The sequence below is a fragment of the Moschus berezovskii genome, chromosome 16, assembly GCF_049115385.1.
Source record: "Moschus berezovskii isolate FMDL1 chromosome 16, NW_MosBer_1.0, whole genome shotgun sequence".
In the NCBI taxonomy this organism is placed as follows: Eukaryota; Metazoa; Chordata; class Mammalia; order Artiodactyla; family Moschidae; genus Moschus; species Moschus berezovskii.
In genome coordinates this window covers 61,448,873-61,464,628 of record NC_142475.1, presented here as the reverse complement: position 1 = coordinate 61,464,628, position 15,756 = coordinate 61,448,873, and the positions used below count along the sequence as shown (strand labels likewise).

At 46.7% G+C, this 15,756-nt stretch overlaps 1 protein-coding gene and 1 non-coding gene across 6 annotated transcripts in view; one reads left to right on the top strand and one right to left on the bottom strand.

Annotated features, from left to right (window-relative positions):
- Positions 1 to 15,756, bottom strand: part of ASAP1 (ArfGAP with SH3 domain, ankyrin repeat and PH domain 1) — a 357,541-nt gene that overhangs the window by 78,917 nt on the left and 262,868 nt on the right. For all 5 annotated transcript variants that reach the window (XM_088844856.1, XM_055431746.2, XM_055431745.2 and 2 more), the window contains 2 exons: positions 7,374 to 7,448; positions 6,850 to 6,899 (listed from right to left, as the gene is read on the bottom strand). In XM_088844856.1, coding sequence (XP_088700982.1) covers positions 6,850 to 6,899; positions 7,374 to 7,448 — 125 coding nt within the window. The remainder of the gene's footprint in view (positions 1 to 6,849; positions 6,900 to 7,373; positions 7,449 to 15,756) is intronic.
- TRNAS-ACU (transfer RNA serine (anticodon ACU)) lies at positions 11,243 to 11,314 on the top strand. The gene has a single exon. It is a non-coding gene; the product is annotated as a tRNA-Ser (tRNA).

The following is a 15,756-nucleotide window of genomic DNA, read 5'->3' as shown; positions in this document are numbered from 1 at the left end:
CCATCTCATCCTCTGTCGTCCCCTTCTCCTCCTGCCCCCAATCCCTCCCACAATACACAACTGGGTATTGTTTTTGCTTTGGCTCCATCCCTTCATTCTTTCTGGAGTTATTTCTCCACTGATCTCCAGTAGCATATTGGGCACCTACCGACCTGGGGAGTTCCTCTTTCAGTGTCCTATCATTTAGCCCAAGGTAATATTCAATATTTCTCTAAACATAGGTTGTTTTTCACTCCCTAATGATGTTTTAATCATTTAACCACCTGGCAATGGATTGTACACAGTCACGATTTAGAAGAAATCCAAATCTCTTCTTTGGAATGCTGTGAAAATGTTTTTCAGTTGGCAGCAGGACAGGAGGGAGCCAAGGAAATAAGTGTGGAGAAAGCACATTAAACCGAGTACCTGAGGGGGATGCTTGGCTACAGCAGATAATATTTTGGTATCGATACCAATGGCCCCAGCTCTTTTTCTAAAAATCCATTTAATCTGAAAACAGACTTCTAATTTCTTTCTTTCTAACTCAGACTTTCTTAATGACTGCTTCATTTCAGTTTTTATTCAACTGGTGGCGGTTTAGTTGCTAAGTCGTGTCCGACTCTTACGACCCAATGGACTATAAAGCCTGCCAGGCTCCTCTGTCCCTGGGATTCTCCAGGCAAGAATATTGGAGTGGGTTGCCATTTCCTCCTCAAGGGGATCTTCCTGACCCAGGAATTGAACCCGGGTCTCCTGCATTGTAGGCAATTCATTCAGCTGGACACGTGGTTACAAAAACAAACATGCTATATACCTTGACCAGTAAAACTTAATATTCACCAGTGTTATCTCTCTCCAAAATTTTTCCCCCCACATTCACTCACAAGCAATGTTAAAGTTCTGACCAAAGAGAGCCTATCATTTCTAGTTGTGAAAGCAAAGACTGACCTAACCTTTGAGTTTTCTTTTAAATTGTGGTGGTGGGAAATCAAACCCCGAGAAAGCCAATATCTGTGCCAACATACAAACACAGTTGAAAAATTGAGCCATCAACTCAACAAAAAACTTACAAACTGGGCTGAGGTTCACTGTAATACCCTAGTGCCTGGCATACCCAAGCAACTCTTCCATCATGCACCTCACAGGTTAAACGGGTGTGAAGGCAGGGATTTTACCAGAAGGAGAATAAGCCTTAGCTCTCTCTCCACTGGTGTGGGTGGGAAGAGAAGCAGGAAGCGACAGATTCTGGAGAGGGAACATGAGTGGGGCAAAACTTAATACTAATGACAGACTGCAAGGATATCAAACCAGTCAATCCTAAAGCAAATATAACCTGAATATTCACTGGAAGGACCGATGCTGAAGCTGAAGCTCCAATACTTTGGCCACCTGATGTGAAGACCCGACTCACTGGAAGAGACCCTAGTGCTGGGAAACAATGAAGGCAAAAAGAGAAGGGGGTGGCAGAGGATGGGAAGGTTGTATGGCATCACCAACTTAGTGGATATGAGTTTGAGCAAACTCCAGGAGATGGTGAAGGACAGGGAAGCTGGGCGTGCTGCAGCCCATGGGGTCACAAAGAGTCGGACACAACTGAGCGATGACAGACTTTGGGTTAACATGGTGATGACCACATGCACTTAGTTATTCTTCCTTCACCAAGCTCACTAAAATGATCGGAAAGTCATTAAAAAAGTATACTCTCCCAAAGACAGGAATTGGAGACCAAAAAGAAAAAAAAAAAAAGAGAGAGAGAGAATTCAACAAAGATTTGGAAGAGCAGGTCTGAAGAGAGAAAAGTCTGCACCCCAAATGACAGGGTCCCCTGCCTTCTGCAGCTTCCAGAACAATGCTTTTGAACTGTGGTGTTGGAGAAGACTCTTGAGAGTCCCTTGTACCGCAAGGAGATCCAACCAGTCCATTCTAAGGGAGATCGATCCTGGGTGTTCATTGGAAGGACTGATGCTAAAGCTGAAACTCCAATACTTTGGCCACCTCATGCGACGAGTTGACTCACTGGAAAAGACTCTGATGCTGGGAAAGGTTGGGGGCGGGAGGGGAAGGGGACGACAGAGAATGAGATGGCTGGATGGCATCACCGACTCTGTGGACATGAGTTTGAATGAACTCCGGGAGTTGGTGATGGATAGGGAGGCCTGGCGTGCTGTGATTCATGGGGTCGTGGAGAGTCGGATGCGACTGAGCGACTGAACTTAACTGAACTGAACTGAGATGGGGGCACGAGGGGCTGGGTGGTCCCAGAAGACAGACCTCTGGATACTGACACGTAGGGTAATCTTGATTAAAGAACTGATTTGACATCCCCAAACTTAATACCTAAAGAGGCAGCTCTAGCTCTCTTAAGAAGCCCTGATATGTACATGACCTTTCAGAGGACACGTGGGTGCCTTGCTCTGAGATATGAATGGGCAGTCAGGGATGATAAGGATAATTGAGCAAAGGCCCCAAAATGAAAGGGAGAGATCAAAAAAGACAAACAGCAGGGCTGGGGTGGCATAGGGAACCAGGAGCAGTTAAGAAAGCAGAAAAAAATTTCTAAAAGGTAACCAAATCCTCAGAGAGCTAAACCAGTGCCTCTACAAAACAAGAAACCATAAAAGAAGCTTCCCTAACCCCAACTAACTGTGAAAAAGAGCTTCTAGAAACGTAAAACACGACAGCCAAAATCATACACACACACAATAAATGGAAACAGGGGGAAGAAAGGTGAAAAAATAACCTAAAATATAAATAGGACAGAAAAGAGAAGAAAAGTGTAAGGACAAGCTAGGGAGTCGAACATTGTATGATGAGGTGTGTTGGAGAGTTAAAAAAAAAAAAAAAAACCTGAGGAATCGCATGAAAAGTTTCCAGATTTTTAGTGAAGGACTAAAAAACTACAAACAGAAGGTCAGTGCACACACCATGGCATATGAAGCAGCTCTGCAAGACCATTCATAAAGGGAAGACTTGGACATTTTCTAACTGAAAATAAACCAACCACGCCCCCCCTAAAACCTCCACGGTGTCCCATATACAAAGAAATGGGAATCAGAGACATCTGATTTTTTTTTAGACTAGCAACACGGGGAATTGCAAAACAGTGGAATAATGCTTTCAGCATTTTGCGAGACAATGATTATAAAGTTAAAATTTTATATTCGGCCATCTCTCAATTCTGTGTGATGGCAGAAGGAAGGTATTGCTAGACATGCCTAAACCTGAAAATTTTACCTCCTTTAGAGCTGCTCTCTGGGAAGGGCTGGAGGTGTTGTGAAAGTGAAAGTTGCTCAGTTGTGTCTGACTCTTTGCGATCCCCTGGACTATACAGTCCATGGAATTCTCCAGGCCAGAATACTGGAATGGGTAGCCTTTCCCTTCTCCAGGGGATCTTCCCAACCCAGGGATTGAACCCCAGTCTCCCGCACTGCAGGCAGATTCTTCACCAGCTGAGCCACAAGGAAAGCCCAAGAATACTGGAGTGGGCAGCCTATCCCTTCTCCAGTGGATCTTCCCAACCCAGGAATCGAACCAGGGTCTCATGTATTGCAGGCAGATTCTTTACCAACTGAGCTATCAGGGAAGCCATCAGGGAAGAGGTGGTGTGCTCACAAAATACTGGGCCTATCACAGCAAGGAAATAGGCCTACCACGAGGGGGAGCCCAGGGTGAGAGCTGCTCTGCTGACATCTTTCTAGTCGCTCAGTCGAGTCCGACTCTTGCGACCCCGTGGACTGCAGCCCACCAAGCTCCTCTGCCCATGGGATTCTCCAGGCAAGAATACTGGAGTGGGTTGCCATTTCCTTCTCCAGGGGATCTTCCCAATCCAGGAATCGAACCCATGTCTCCTGCACTGCAGGTGAATTCTTTACCAACTGAGCTATGAAGGAAGCCCCTCTGCTGACATAGGGGGCCCTGGAAGGATGTCTTCAGGAGGGCAAAGGAACTGACAGAGAATTTAATGATAAACCGATATATAATCATCATAATAATAAACATCATGCATTTGCTCAGCAGCAACATTAATAGGTATTGGACATCTGCTGGGATAATAAGAATTCACAACAGATTCATGTACAACTAAGTACAAGAATAAATGAGGCAATTGCTTCATTAAGCAAAAAAAAAAAAGAGTGGGAATTCAATCATAGCACACCTTCAGACTGACAATACATATTTATTTAATATTTGAGCAATTTGTAGGACATATCAATAAATGGCCAATAAGCAAACAAAGATGTGATTCACTGGTGATCACAGAGACGAAAAATAAAAACACAATTAAGATGGACAATCTCAAATGCTACTGAAGATGTGGAACAATGAGAACTTCCATACAATGATGGTGTAGTGAAAACGGGGTGACCACTTTGGAAACCTATTTGGGAGTTTTAAAAATGAAATTAAACATATATTTACCCAGTAACTCAACAATACCCCCACTAGATATTTATCTAAGACAAACGAATCCACATTTGGACAAATGTATCCACAAAAAGACTAATGCATGAATGTTCAGGGCTTTGCAGGTGGCGCTAGAGGTAAAGAACCCGGCTGCTGATGCAGGAGATGCAGGAGACATGGGTTCCATCCCTGGGTCAGGAAGATCCACCGGAGGAGGAAATGACAACTCACTCCAGTATTCTTGCCTGGAGAATCCCATGGACAGCCTGAGCCCATATACATGTTCAACAATGCATATTTATACTCACAAAAATGTAATCACTGACAACTGGCTTAAAACACAAATCACTGTATTTACCTTACTGGGTGGGGTGGAAAAGTGATGGGGATGGTTGTACAAGGGTGATAAATCCTCACCTATCATGGCAATACAATACAGATGAACCAAGAAGGAACAGCAAGAAAAACCTGAGGGATGTGGCGAGAACTCAGGAGCCCTGCCCTCTTTGTAAGGACTCAGTTCTAATTCCTTTCTGCTGTGTGCAGATGCCCCTAGGCCTGGCAGTCCTGTGAGCACTCAAGACCTACTTGCACAGGGCAAGACATGAGGGCCTGATGCCATGGCCCACGGCCCTCACTTACCCTGGCTGGCCATTTTAGGAACCCTTCTGTTTTTAGCACCATTTGTCACCGTCACAGCACATCAGAAGCATTCCTTAAGCAGCAAATCCTCGATGATGTGCGTGTTACATAAGCAATTACAGAAGTGGTTTCGGGGAAAACATTTTAATCCTGAATTTGTTTTTCTTTGGCTTGTGTTTTCACTTTACTATTATTGCTGCCTACGGAAATGCTTTTATTCTCTCATGTTTATAGTTATCCAAGTTCATAGCCAAGACGTTTATTAAATGCTTTTAAATACATTTCTCCTCCTACCCCATTGCCTGGTGTTATAAATGTCTCAGAGTACTAATAAGAATCACTACGGATGGTGACTGCAGCCTTGAAATTAAAAGACAACTGCTCCTTGGAAGAAAAGCTATGACCAACCTAGACAGTGTATTAAAAAGCAGAGACATCATTGCCAAGAAAGGTCCATCACATCAGAGCTATGGTGTTTCTAGTAGTCATGTCTGGATGTGAGAATTGGACCATAAAGAAAGCTGAGCACTGAAGAACTGATGCTTTCATACTGTGGTGCTGGAGAAGACTCTTGAGAGTCCATTGGGCTGCAAGGAGATCAAACCAATCAATCCTAAAGGAAATCAACCCTGAATAATCATTGGAAGGACTGATGCTGAAGCTTCAAAACTTGGGCCACCTGATGTGAAGAGCCAACTCATTAGAAAAGACCCTGAAATCGGGAAAGACTGGAGGCAGAAGGAGAAGGGGGCAACAGAGGATGAGAGGGTTGAATGGCGTCATCAACTTAAAGGACATGGATCTGAGCAAACTCAGGGAGACCGTGAAGGACAGGGAAGCCTGCAGTGCTGCAATTCATGGGGTCACAAAGAGTCGGACACAGTTGAGCGACTGAACAACAGATCATAAGAAAGGGGTGTGGAAGAACGACCCGTACAGCATGAGGATGAGCCAAGGCCACGCTGAGGCCTCACGTGCAGCGTCTTTCTAATCCCACGTGATCACCCCAGCATGCAGGCCTCTGGCTACAGCCATGTTGTGCTGTTCTGGGGTCACAGGGACCGGAGGGGAAGCCACACTTACTAGCCTTAGGACCTTCCGAAGCCCCTCAGCCTTGCTATGCTTCAGTTTCCTAATCCACAGACAGGCAGTCCAAGATGCACACCGAGAGGGCTGCTGTGAGGAGGTCATGCATGAAAAGCATTTTGCTCAGGCTCTGGTGGGCAGAGGGGATGTTATAGTTGTTTTGTTGCCAAGTCATGTCTGACTCCTTGTAACCCTGTGGACCGTAGCCTGCCAGGCTCCTCTGCCCATGGGATTCTCCAGGCAAGAATACTGGAGTGGGTTGCCATTCCCTTCTCCAGGGGATCTTCCCCACCAAGGAATCGAACCTGCATCTCCTGCATTGGCAGGTGGATTCTTTACAATGGAGCCACAACACAAACAGTAGCTATTTTTTTTATTTCTGAGTTGCCATGTTATCTAGAAATGTGTAAATGGTCTATATTTATGTGCTAACTATAATGAAACAAAAACTACAATAGTCATAGACCTATAACTTGACCATTAGTACCAGCCACGGATGCCAAAATAGTCGACAATGAAAGTACATCTCACTCCAGACAACCAGCGTGGGAGGTGCAGCCACTTCTAATCAGGTCAGCACACTCAGCCTCATGTCCCTTACAAGGATGGGCTCGGCACTGTTTTTCTCCTGAAGGAATTAGTTCAAGACTCTGTCCTTATTTTAATTATTCTTTTTCTTAGAACACTTAAAACAGTAACACACACACAAAAAAAAACCAATAAAAAAACCACACTTACAACTTCGTCTCATAGTCTTTCCAAGCTTTGTCAAATGGCTTCTTGAGATCCTTACAAAAGAGAAAATAAAATTGAGATTAAACATGCTTTTGCTTAAAGGTGAATAATTTTCAAATCACATCTTAGCAGAAACAATTTACATCACAGGACACTTGAAACTTTATACAGGACACTTTCAGGCACACCACGTGACATATGACAGCTAAGAAAGTTGTGGCGTTAGTGCTGCCGGTCAAAACCAGGAGGCAGTACCTGGCGGTTCTGAGAGGTGGGTCCACTAAGGTGGAGCCCAGACTCAGCTCAGACCACCCCCCAACCCCAATCTTCCTGACAACATCCCATCCTGTTTCTCGGTCAGTAACACTATGCGAGTCTGCGTGTTTCTTCTAATGACCGCCTTCCAACACTTTCTGTGCTGAAAATGTTCAGAGTGCCTTTCAGATACGAGTACCACTAGGATCATCAAAGACAAAACAAACTGATCCTCTGAAGCTGAAGTGAAAATCGAATTTCAGAACACTCACGCCTTTGACTCCCTTCAGGTCTCCTTTCAACAAAGAATCCAAGGTGAAGATCACATTGTGGCTCAGGCCCTGGAGCTGAAAAGCAAACAAAGACGGGAGACGGTTAAAAAAGGGAGCGCACAGGGAACGGCAAGACCAGCTGATGCTCGGTGAGCACCGTCGCCCCCACTCAAGTACAGACGCGATGAAACGAGGGCAGAGACCCTGAATGCCCTGCTTGCAACTGTATCCTCAGTGCCCAAGTTCTGTTAAAAAAAGAAAGCTGTTCCGGGGTTCCCTGGTGGCCCAGTGGGAAGAATTCATCTTGGAATACAGGAGACACCGGTTTGATGTTTGGTCTGGGAGGATTCCCACACGTGCAGAGTAGCTAAGCCTGCTCACTGCAACTACTGAATCTGTGCTCTAGACCGCACGAGCCACACTACTGAGCCCACGGGCTGCAAAGGCTTCCGTCTCTGCGGCAGAACAAGAGAAGCCACTGCAATGAGAAGCCCACACAGCACGATGAAGAGTATCCCCCGCTTACTGCACCTAGAGAAAGCCCACGTGCACCAACAAAGACCCACCACCGCCAAAAAATAAACACATCTGTGCATTTCACAGTAGGTAAATTTAATCCCAATTTTAAAGAAATAATGTAGCCTCCTAGCCATCTAATTCACTGAGGTGAAGTGAAAGTCGCTCAGTCGTGTACGACTCTTTGCGACCCCATGGACTATACAGTCCGTGGGATTCTCCAGGCCAGAATACTGGAGTGGGGAACCTTTCCCTTATCCAGGGGATCTTCCCAACCCAAGGATTGAACACAGGTCTCCCGCATTGCAGGCGGATTCTTCACCGGCTGAGTCACAAGGGAAGCCCTAATTTACTACTTTTTAATAATCCACCTGCTGATGCAGGGGACACAGGTTGGATCCTCGGCCCAGAAAGATTCCCACATATGCCACAGAGCGACTAAGCCCAGGCACCACAGCTACTGAGCCTGTGCTCGAGAGCCCACCAGCCACCACTACTGAGCCCACGGGCTGCAACAAGTTAATGAAGCTTCTGCCTTTGGAGCCTGGGCTCCACAAGAGAAGCCACCGCAATAAGCCCGCACATCTCAACTGCAGAGTAGCCCCTCCTCGCCACAACTAGAGAAAGCCCGTGTGCCACAACGAAGACCCAGCATAACCAAAAATAAATAAATTTAAAAAAGCAAATAAAAAAGAAAGCTACTTAGCAAGTGCAGCCTACAGCTGGAGGGTTCCCCCCACCCACTGTTCTGGGGCAGTGGGCTGGGTCTCCTTGACTTCAGGATGGAGCAGAGAGAAGCCCACAGAGGAGAGAGGGGGAGGGCTGTAACCAGCTGGGGAGCAGGGGGGCAGGGGGTGGGAAACCAAGGGGAGGACGGTCTAGTGTGCACACCGTCAGGAGAGCCAGGGCTCAGCAGAGTTTACGATACAGTCTGTCCTCAAGGAGACCCAGGCATCTCGGGAAGTCAGTTTCAGCAGTGTGGAACCAAGACGCCAGGGACCCACAGCACTGGTTACGGATGCAGAGGCTGTGGGTTCCCTCCTTCGAGAGGTCATTTTGTTCACGTCTAAGTGTATTCACTTGTCAGGTCACCCACCCACCCTTCCATCAATCACTGACCAAGTACCTATTTCATGATACCTGAGGTGCTGGGGCTGAGACAGGGGTGCCGTGATGTCTAAAACACCGGCTGCCTCCAGAAAGCTCGCACCGCGGGGGCAGATGCAGTCAGCATGCAGCCAACCCTACCAGAGGACGATGCCACGTGTTTATCAGCAGCGGAGGGAGAGCGCCATGTGTAAAGGAGCAAGGCTGACGCGTACACGCTCTGCGTGGGACCCTCTTAACCACATCTCTAAAGCGAGGCTGTTACAACCTGTTGTGGGTGGCTGCTGTGAAGATGCAGTGAGTTCACCCACGGGGAAAGTGCTAGTGTGTTCCCTGATACTTGGGAAAAGCTGAAGACGTGTTTACTTTGAAAATCCTACAGAGTGGTAAACACAAATGAAGGCAACGTGGTGCTGAAGCTGAAACTCCAATACTTTGGCCACCTGTGCGAAGAACTGACTCGTTGGAAAAGACCCTGATGCTGGGAAAGACCGAAGGCAGGAGGAGAAGGGGACGACAGAGGATGAGGTGGTTGGATGGCATCACCAACTCGATGGACACGAGTTTGAGCAAACTCCAGGAGTTGGTGATGGACAGCGGGGCCTGGCGTGCTGCAGTCCATGGGCTCACAAAGAGCTGGACACGACTGAGCCACTGAACTGAACTGAAGGAAATGTGGGAGCAGAGGCGGAGGGGCAGGGTAGGGAGGTCTTCTCTCCTGCCCAGAACACCTCCCAAGCTCTGGCCCGAGGTTCTCATCCGAGATTTCCTGCAGCAATAAGTCACTCCACGTCCTGCCCTTCCTGATCACCAGTGTGACACACGAGGACAGTTTCCCACCACTAGAGGGCTTGGACCAGAACCAACCAACTCTTTTCTATTTCAAAGACAAAGAGATTCCTACCAAGACCACCTCACCATCGCCCATGCAGAGGAACAGCGGGGCTGGCAGGCCGGATGCACAGTCCTCGTTCCGGGGGGGTCTGGGGTGCCGGTTCTCAGGGTGTGGGGTGAAAACGACCTCAGATATTATAACGGTTTGTGGCTTTCCAAAGGGTCACAGCATGTAAACTGAAACAGAGAATACTGCAGTATTCGAATTTCATGGGGGAAGTTATTTGGAAAGAAGTAAGCTTCCCTGGTGGTACAGGCTATAAGAATCCGCCTGTCAATGCAGGGTACACGGGTTTGATCCCTGGTCCAGGAGAATCCCACATGCTGCAGAGAACTAACCTCATGTGCCATAACTACTGAGCCCAACACGCTGCAACTACTGAAGCCCACAACCCCTAGAGCCTGGGTTCCACAAGAGAAGCCACTGCAGTGAGAAGCTGGCACACCGCAACTAGATTGTAGCCTGCCCCAGGTATTCTTCACAATTAGAGAAAAGCCCATACAGCAACAAAGACCCAGCACAGCCAAATAGAAGTAAATAAAATTATTAAAAAAAATAATAAAAATACTCCCTGGGATGGAGGCTTGCAGGTAATAATGAGGAAAAAAAACAAAGGGTGAAAAACACTGGCCTTGGATCTGAGATGGGGAAAAATAAAGATTAAGAGGATTCACTCTCTTGTCCTGGACAGATAGCTAGAATAATATTTTGTTCTGAGTCCTCAACAATCTCATTCCTGGGCCGCAAGGCCCTGTGGTCTTGGGACTTGGGGTCACGTCCACCTTGTGTGGACGGTGCTAAGTGAGGTAGGGACCTCCATCAGTCAAGGCAGAACCTACCTATCCCTGTTTGAGAAGATCCCTGCATTTCTTTCTTCTCAACCTTTAACACCCTAACCATTTGTATGTGTATTTGTTTCCTTATGTGTTTTGCTGTGTTCCCAATTTGAATGAGGGCTTCCCTGGTTGCTCAGACGGTAAAAAGTCCACCTGCAATGCAGGAGACCTGGGTTTGATCCCTGGGTTGGGAAGCTCTCCTGGAGGAGGGCACGCAACCTACTCCAGTATCTTTATTTGGAGAATCCCCATGAACAGAGAAGCCTGGTGGGGTATAGTCCACAGGGTCACAAAGAGTCAGACATGACTGAGCGACTAAGCACAATTTGAATGCAAACTCTTTGAGAGTGTGGTCTGCATGTTCACTGCTGTTTCCAGAATTTAGAACACTGCCTGGCACAGAGCAGGTACTCACTAAATATTTTCAGAATGAAGGAAACACAAAGTCACGTGTGTACAAGGTTCTTCTCTACAGGAATGTTCAGATTGATGGCAAGTTTAGTATTTATCATACTTCCCTGGTGGCTCAGATGGTAAAGCGTCTGCCTACTATGCAGGAGACCCGGGTTCAATCCCTGGGTTGGGAAGATCTCCTGGAGAAGGAAATGGCAACCCAATCCAGTATTCTTGCCTGGAAAATCCCATGGATGGAGGAGCCTGGTGGGCTACAGTTCATGGGGTCACAAGAGTCAGACACGACTGAGCGACTTCACTCACTTCATTTAGTATTTATCAGTAGAGGACCAGTTAATAAATTATGGGAGGTTCTACACAATAGCCATAAAGACGAGAAAGTTTTTTATGTCTGACTTTGGAAATACCTCCAAGATAAACTGTTCTGTGATAAAAGAAAAGTGAAAAACAGTATCCATGGTGTACAAGGATTTGTATGAAAAGAGAGATTAAATATGGCTACGCTCAAATTATTTCAGAGAGGATGCAGACTACACCGCTGACAGTCCCTTCCAGGGAGGGACACTGGTTGGAAGAGAAGCCTTCTCTGTGCACCTTCTGCATCTGGGGGGAGGAGGGGAGAGGGATAACCTGGACTGTGCTATTGATTCAAAAAGGCTGAAAATGCTAAAACAGAACATGAAGAGACAGTGATTATAAACCATTTTAAACCATGAGTTCCACATCAAAGCTTTCACCAAGGCCTCTTATCCTTCGGGAAATAAAAGCAGAAAAAAACAAAAAATACATAAATGTCCTTGCCACTTTGGCCTGAAGGCTGTGTTACAAAATAACAATAAGAATCATGAAACTCCCTGGTTTGTACTGAATTTGAGGGTTGTTATTGATATTTCTCCCAGCAATCTTGATTCCAGCTTGTGCTTCCTCCAGCCCAGCATTCCCCATGGGCTATGGTTTTTCCCGTGGTCATGTATGGATGTGAGAGTTGGACTGTGAAGAAAGCTGATCGCCGAAGAATTGATGCTTTTGAACTGTGGTGTTGGAGAAGACTCTTGAGAGTCCCTTGGACTGCAAGGAGATCCAACCAGTCCATTCTAAAGGAGATCAATCCTGGGTGTTCATTGGAAGGACTGATGCTGAAGCTGAAACTCCAATACTTTGGCCACCTCATGCGACGAGTTGACTCACTGGAAAAGACTCTGATGCTGGGAAAGGTTGGGGGTGGGAGGAGAAGGGGACGACAGAGAATGAGATGGCTGGATGGCATCACCGACTCTGTGGACATGAGTTTGAGTGAACTCCGGGAGTTGGTGATGGACAGGGAGGCCTGGTGTGCTGTGATTCATGGGGTCGCGGAGAGTCGGACACGACTGAGCGACTGAACTGAACTGAACTGAGGGCTGTTTGGAAGGAAAAGTCCCTTAAAAGCCAGGTACTGACCACACAACGAACACACAGCCTCACTTTTTGGCCCTGTCATTGCGGTGAGGCACGGGTGAAGGGTGGTGGACTGCAGTCTGCAGTGATGGGAAACCCCAACACCTAAGAATTTCTTTGTGGTTATCCACACACATACTCTTGGAGGCTGATAAGAAACCAAGAAGGCAAAAATACCGCGTATTGTGAATTCAGAATCTTTCCAGTGAAGAGCCTACGAGAAGGCCATAGGAAAAAAAATTTTTTTAATTTACACAAACTCTTCTTATTTCCTGGGAAAAAGTTGGTTCATTTACAGAAACTGGCAAAGGAGATTGTGTGAATAGTAACTGTCTATTTTTATAAAGATACAGGAAAGAAATCAGAGAGCAGAGCAGTCTCAAGAGAAGGAAACTTTTAGGACATATTTGGGCAAAACTAAACTTCCTTGGCTGGAGAAGACTCTTGAGAGTCCCTTGGACTGCAAGGAGATCCAACCAGTCCATTCTAAAGGAGATCAATCCTGGGTGTTCAATGGAAGGACTGATGCTAAAGCTGAAACTCCAATACTTTGGCCACCTCATGCGACAAGTTGACTCATTGGAAAAGACTCTGATGCTGGGAAAGGTTGGGGGTAGGAGGAGAAGGGGACGACAGAGAATGAGATGGCTGGATGGCATCACTGACTCAATGGACATGAGTTTGAGTGAACTCTGGGAGTTGGTGATGGACAGGGAGGCCTGGCGTGCTGTGATTCATGGGGTCACAAAGAGTTGGACACGACTGAGCGACTGAACTGAACTGAAACTTCCTTCCTGGGATTCCTCTGGTGGTCCAATGGTTAAGACTCTGAATTTCCACAGCAAGTGGGTATGGGTTTGATCCCTGGAAGGGAAACTAAGATCCCACCTGCCACAGCAAAAAAAATTAAATAAATAAAATACGCTCATGACAGAAATTTAAAAAGAAAAATTTCTTTCCTTGGCCATCTCAACCAAGAACACCTACTCTCAGATATTTTAAGGCGTTGTTTCTGTGATCAGGTCACTTCACAGTTGTAAGATTCTGTCATTTTCCTTTTTTTTTTTTTTGCTAATTTCCCAGCTCTTTCAGGAATACTTTTCACGGCCTTAGCAAACTTTTCATTGCAAACAGATATACAACAAAAGCACCCCGTGGGCAATGCGGTTAACACAACACAGTAATAATATGGATGGACAGACTTCTGGCATCACCTTCACAAGCCTCAGGCTTTTAAAAGCAGCCTTTCAAATCCATTATATACTCATTTCCTATTTATTTTACTGAGGTCCTGTTGATTTCTCCACTCCCAGTTACTCCAAACCCACTTCCTTTATCAATAAAGTTGAACTAACACAAGCTCTTCATGTGATTCAAGATTACACAAGGTGGAAGGCCATGGTTTTAAAAGGACGTCTTTTCCATTTTATTCAGCACATAACACACTAAAGCCCCTTTCAGGAGTGATGCTCAGTTGCGGTAAATACCTGTGCTTTTCAAACAAACTGTTGTTTGTTTCCTTCCTTACAAAAGGGCAACTTCGCCTGTGGGCACACCTATCAAGCCCACCAAGGAATCTGGGGCAAATCAGAGAGGGAGTGGCTGAGGGCTACCATTATGCACAATGATGCAAAAGTGATTTGTTTAAGCACATAAACTATGATTAATATTGGCTTTGAGCAAAACATTTTGCCTATGACTGCTTAAATGCTACCAGACATTATACAAACTGCCATTTAAATCCCAGCCACTGGAAAAGGCTTCATGAGTGGTTTCCCTGGGTATTAAAACACACACACCTCCATGCCCTTAGTTTTTCTTAACCCTGTAGAGCTTTGCTAGGAAATGATCTTGCTGTCTGTTTGCTGATTACTGCCTACCTTTTCTAGAAGGTATGCTTCCTAAGGGGTGGCCAAGGCTCCTCTGTTTTGTTCACTAACAGATCAGATCCCAACACAGGAGCCAAGTCGCAGCTGTAGATCTTCACGCTCCAGGCAGCTGCTGGCTGGCTGGTGTGGGCCCGGCGACGGGGTGGGGCAGTGACTCAGCAGCGCAGCTCTGCAGACGGTAACCCACCTACAACAGCAACCTGCACACGCGACTCTTATCAACTAACGAGGATGTAATCTGCTTGCTTTGTCCCCCTGCATTACTTCTGACAACCCCTCTTCACTGCCCACTGGCTTCTCTTTCTCTCTTTCCCCTCTGCAGACAGAAACAGTTCCTCTGAAAGTAAGGCTAATGCGAATCTGCTGACTTGCTCAGCACATTGGAAAATCCAATTAAAGTAATGAGCCAGCTCCCAGCCGCTGCCGCTGCTGCCGAGGTTCCCTGGTATAAATTAGGTCTTCTGGCTTGTGTGTTAACTCCTTCCTGCCCTGCAGAGTGACTCATCACTGTGAAGCTGTTTTATCCTGGTGCGTGGGCATCAGGCCGTCTTCCAGGGCATTTAAGATCCGGAGGAAAGAGTTCTTGGCAGGAGCCGCGAGGCATGAGGCCATGCATCACTCCTGGCCTGTGGCTTTGGGAGAACCGCCTGACTTGCTGACTTGGCTCCCTGATTTGAAAACGGGCGTCCTGGCGCCTTCCTCTATGAGCCTGAGCCAGTGTGCGGGGCCCAGGGCCTGTCTTGCTTCACTGCAGACATACAGGGTTGCCTGCTTCATTGGCAGCTCCTGAGAACCATGCAAGGTGTGTTCAAACACTCTATTAAGTGGAGGCATCAAACCACAAACCAGGTCTGGCACTAAAGGTAATCAACTGCTTACCTCACTGTCTTCTGAGAGGTATCCGAATGCTTTGAAAACTACAATATACTATATACATGAATGAACAATCATTATCAGCTGTTCAGTTCAGTTCAGTTGCTCAGTCGTGTCCGACTCTCCGCGACTCCATGAATCACAGCACGCCAGGCCTCCCTGTCCATCACCAACTCCTGGAGTACACTCAAACTCATGTCCACAGAGTCGGTGATGCTATCCAGCCATCTCATTCTCTGTCGTCCCCTTCTCCTCCCGCCCCCAACCTTTCCCAGCATCAGAGTCTTTTCCAGTAAGTCAACTCGTCGCATGAGGTGGCCAAAGTATTGCAGTTTCAGCTTTAGCATCAGTCCTTCCAATGAACACCCAGGATTGATCTCCTTTAGAATGGACTGGTGGGATCTCCTTGCAGTCCA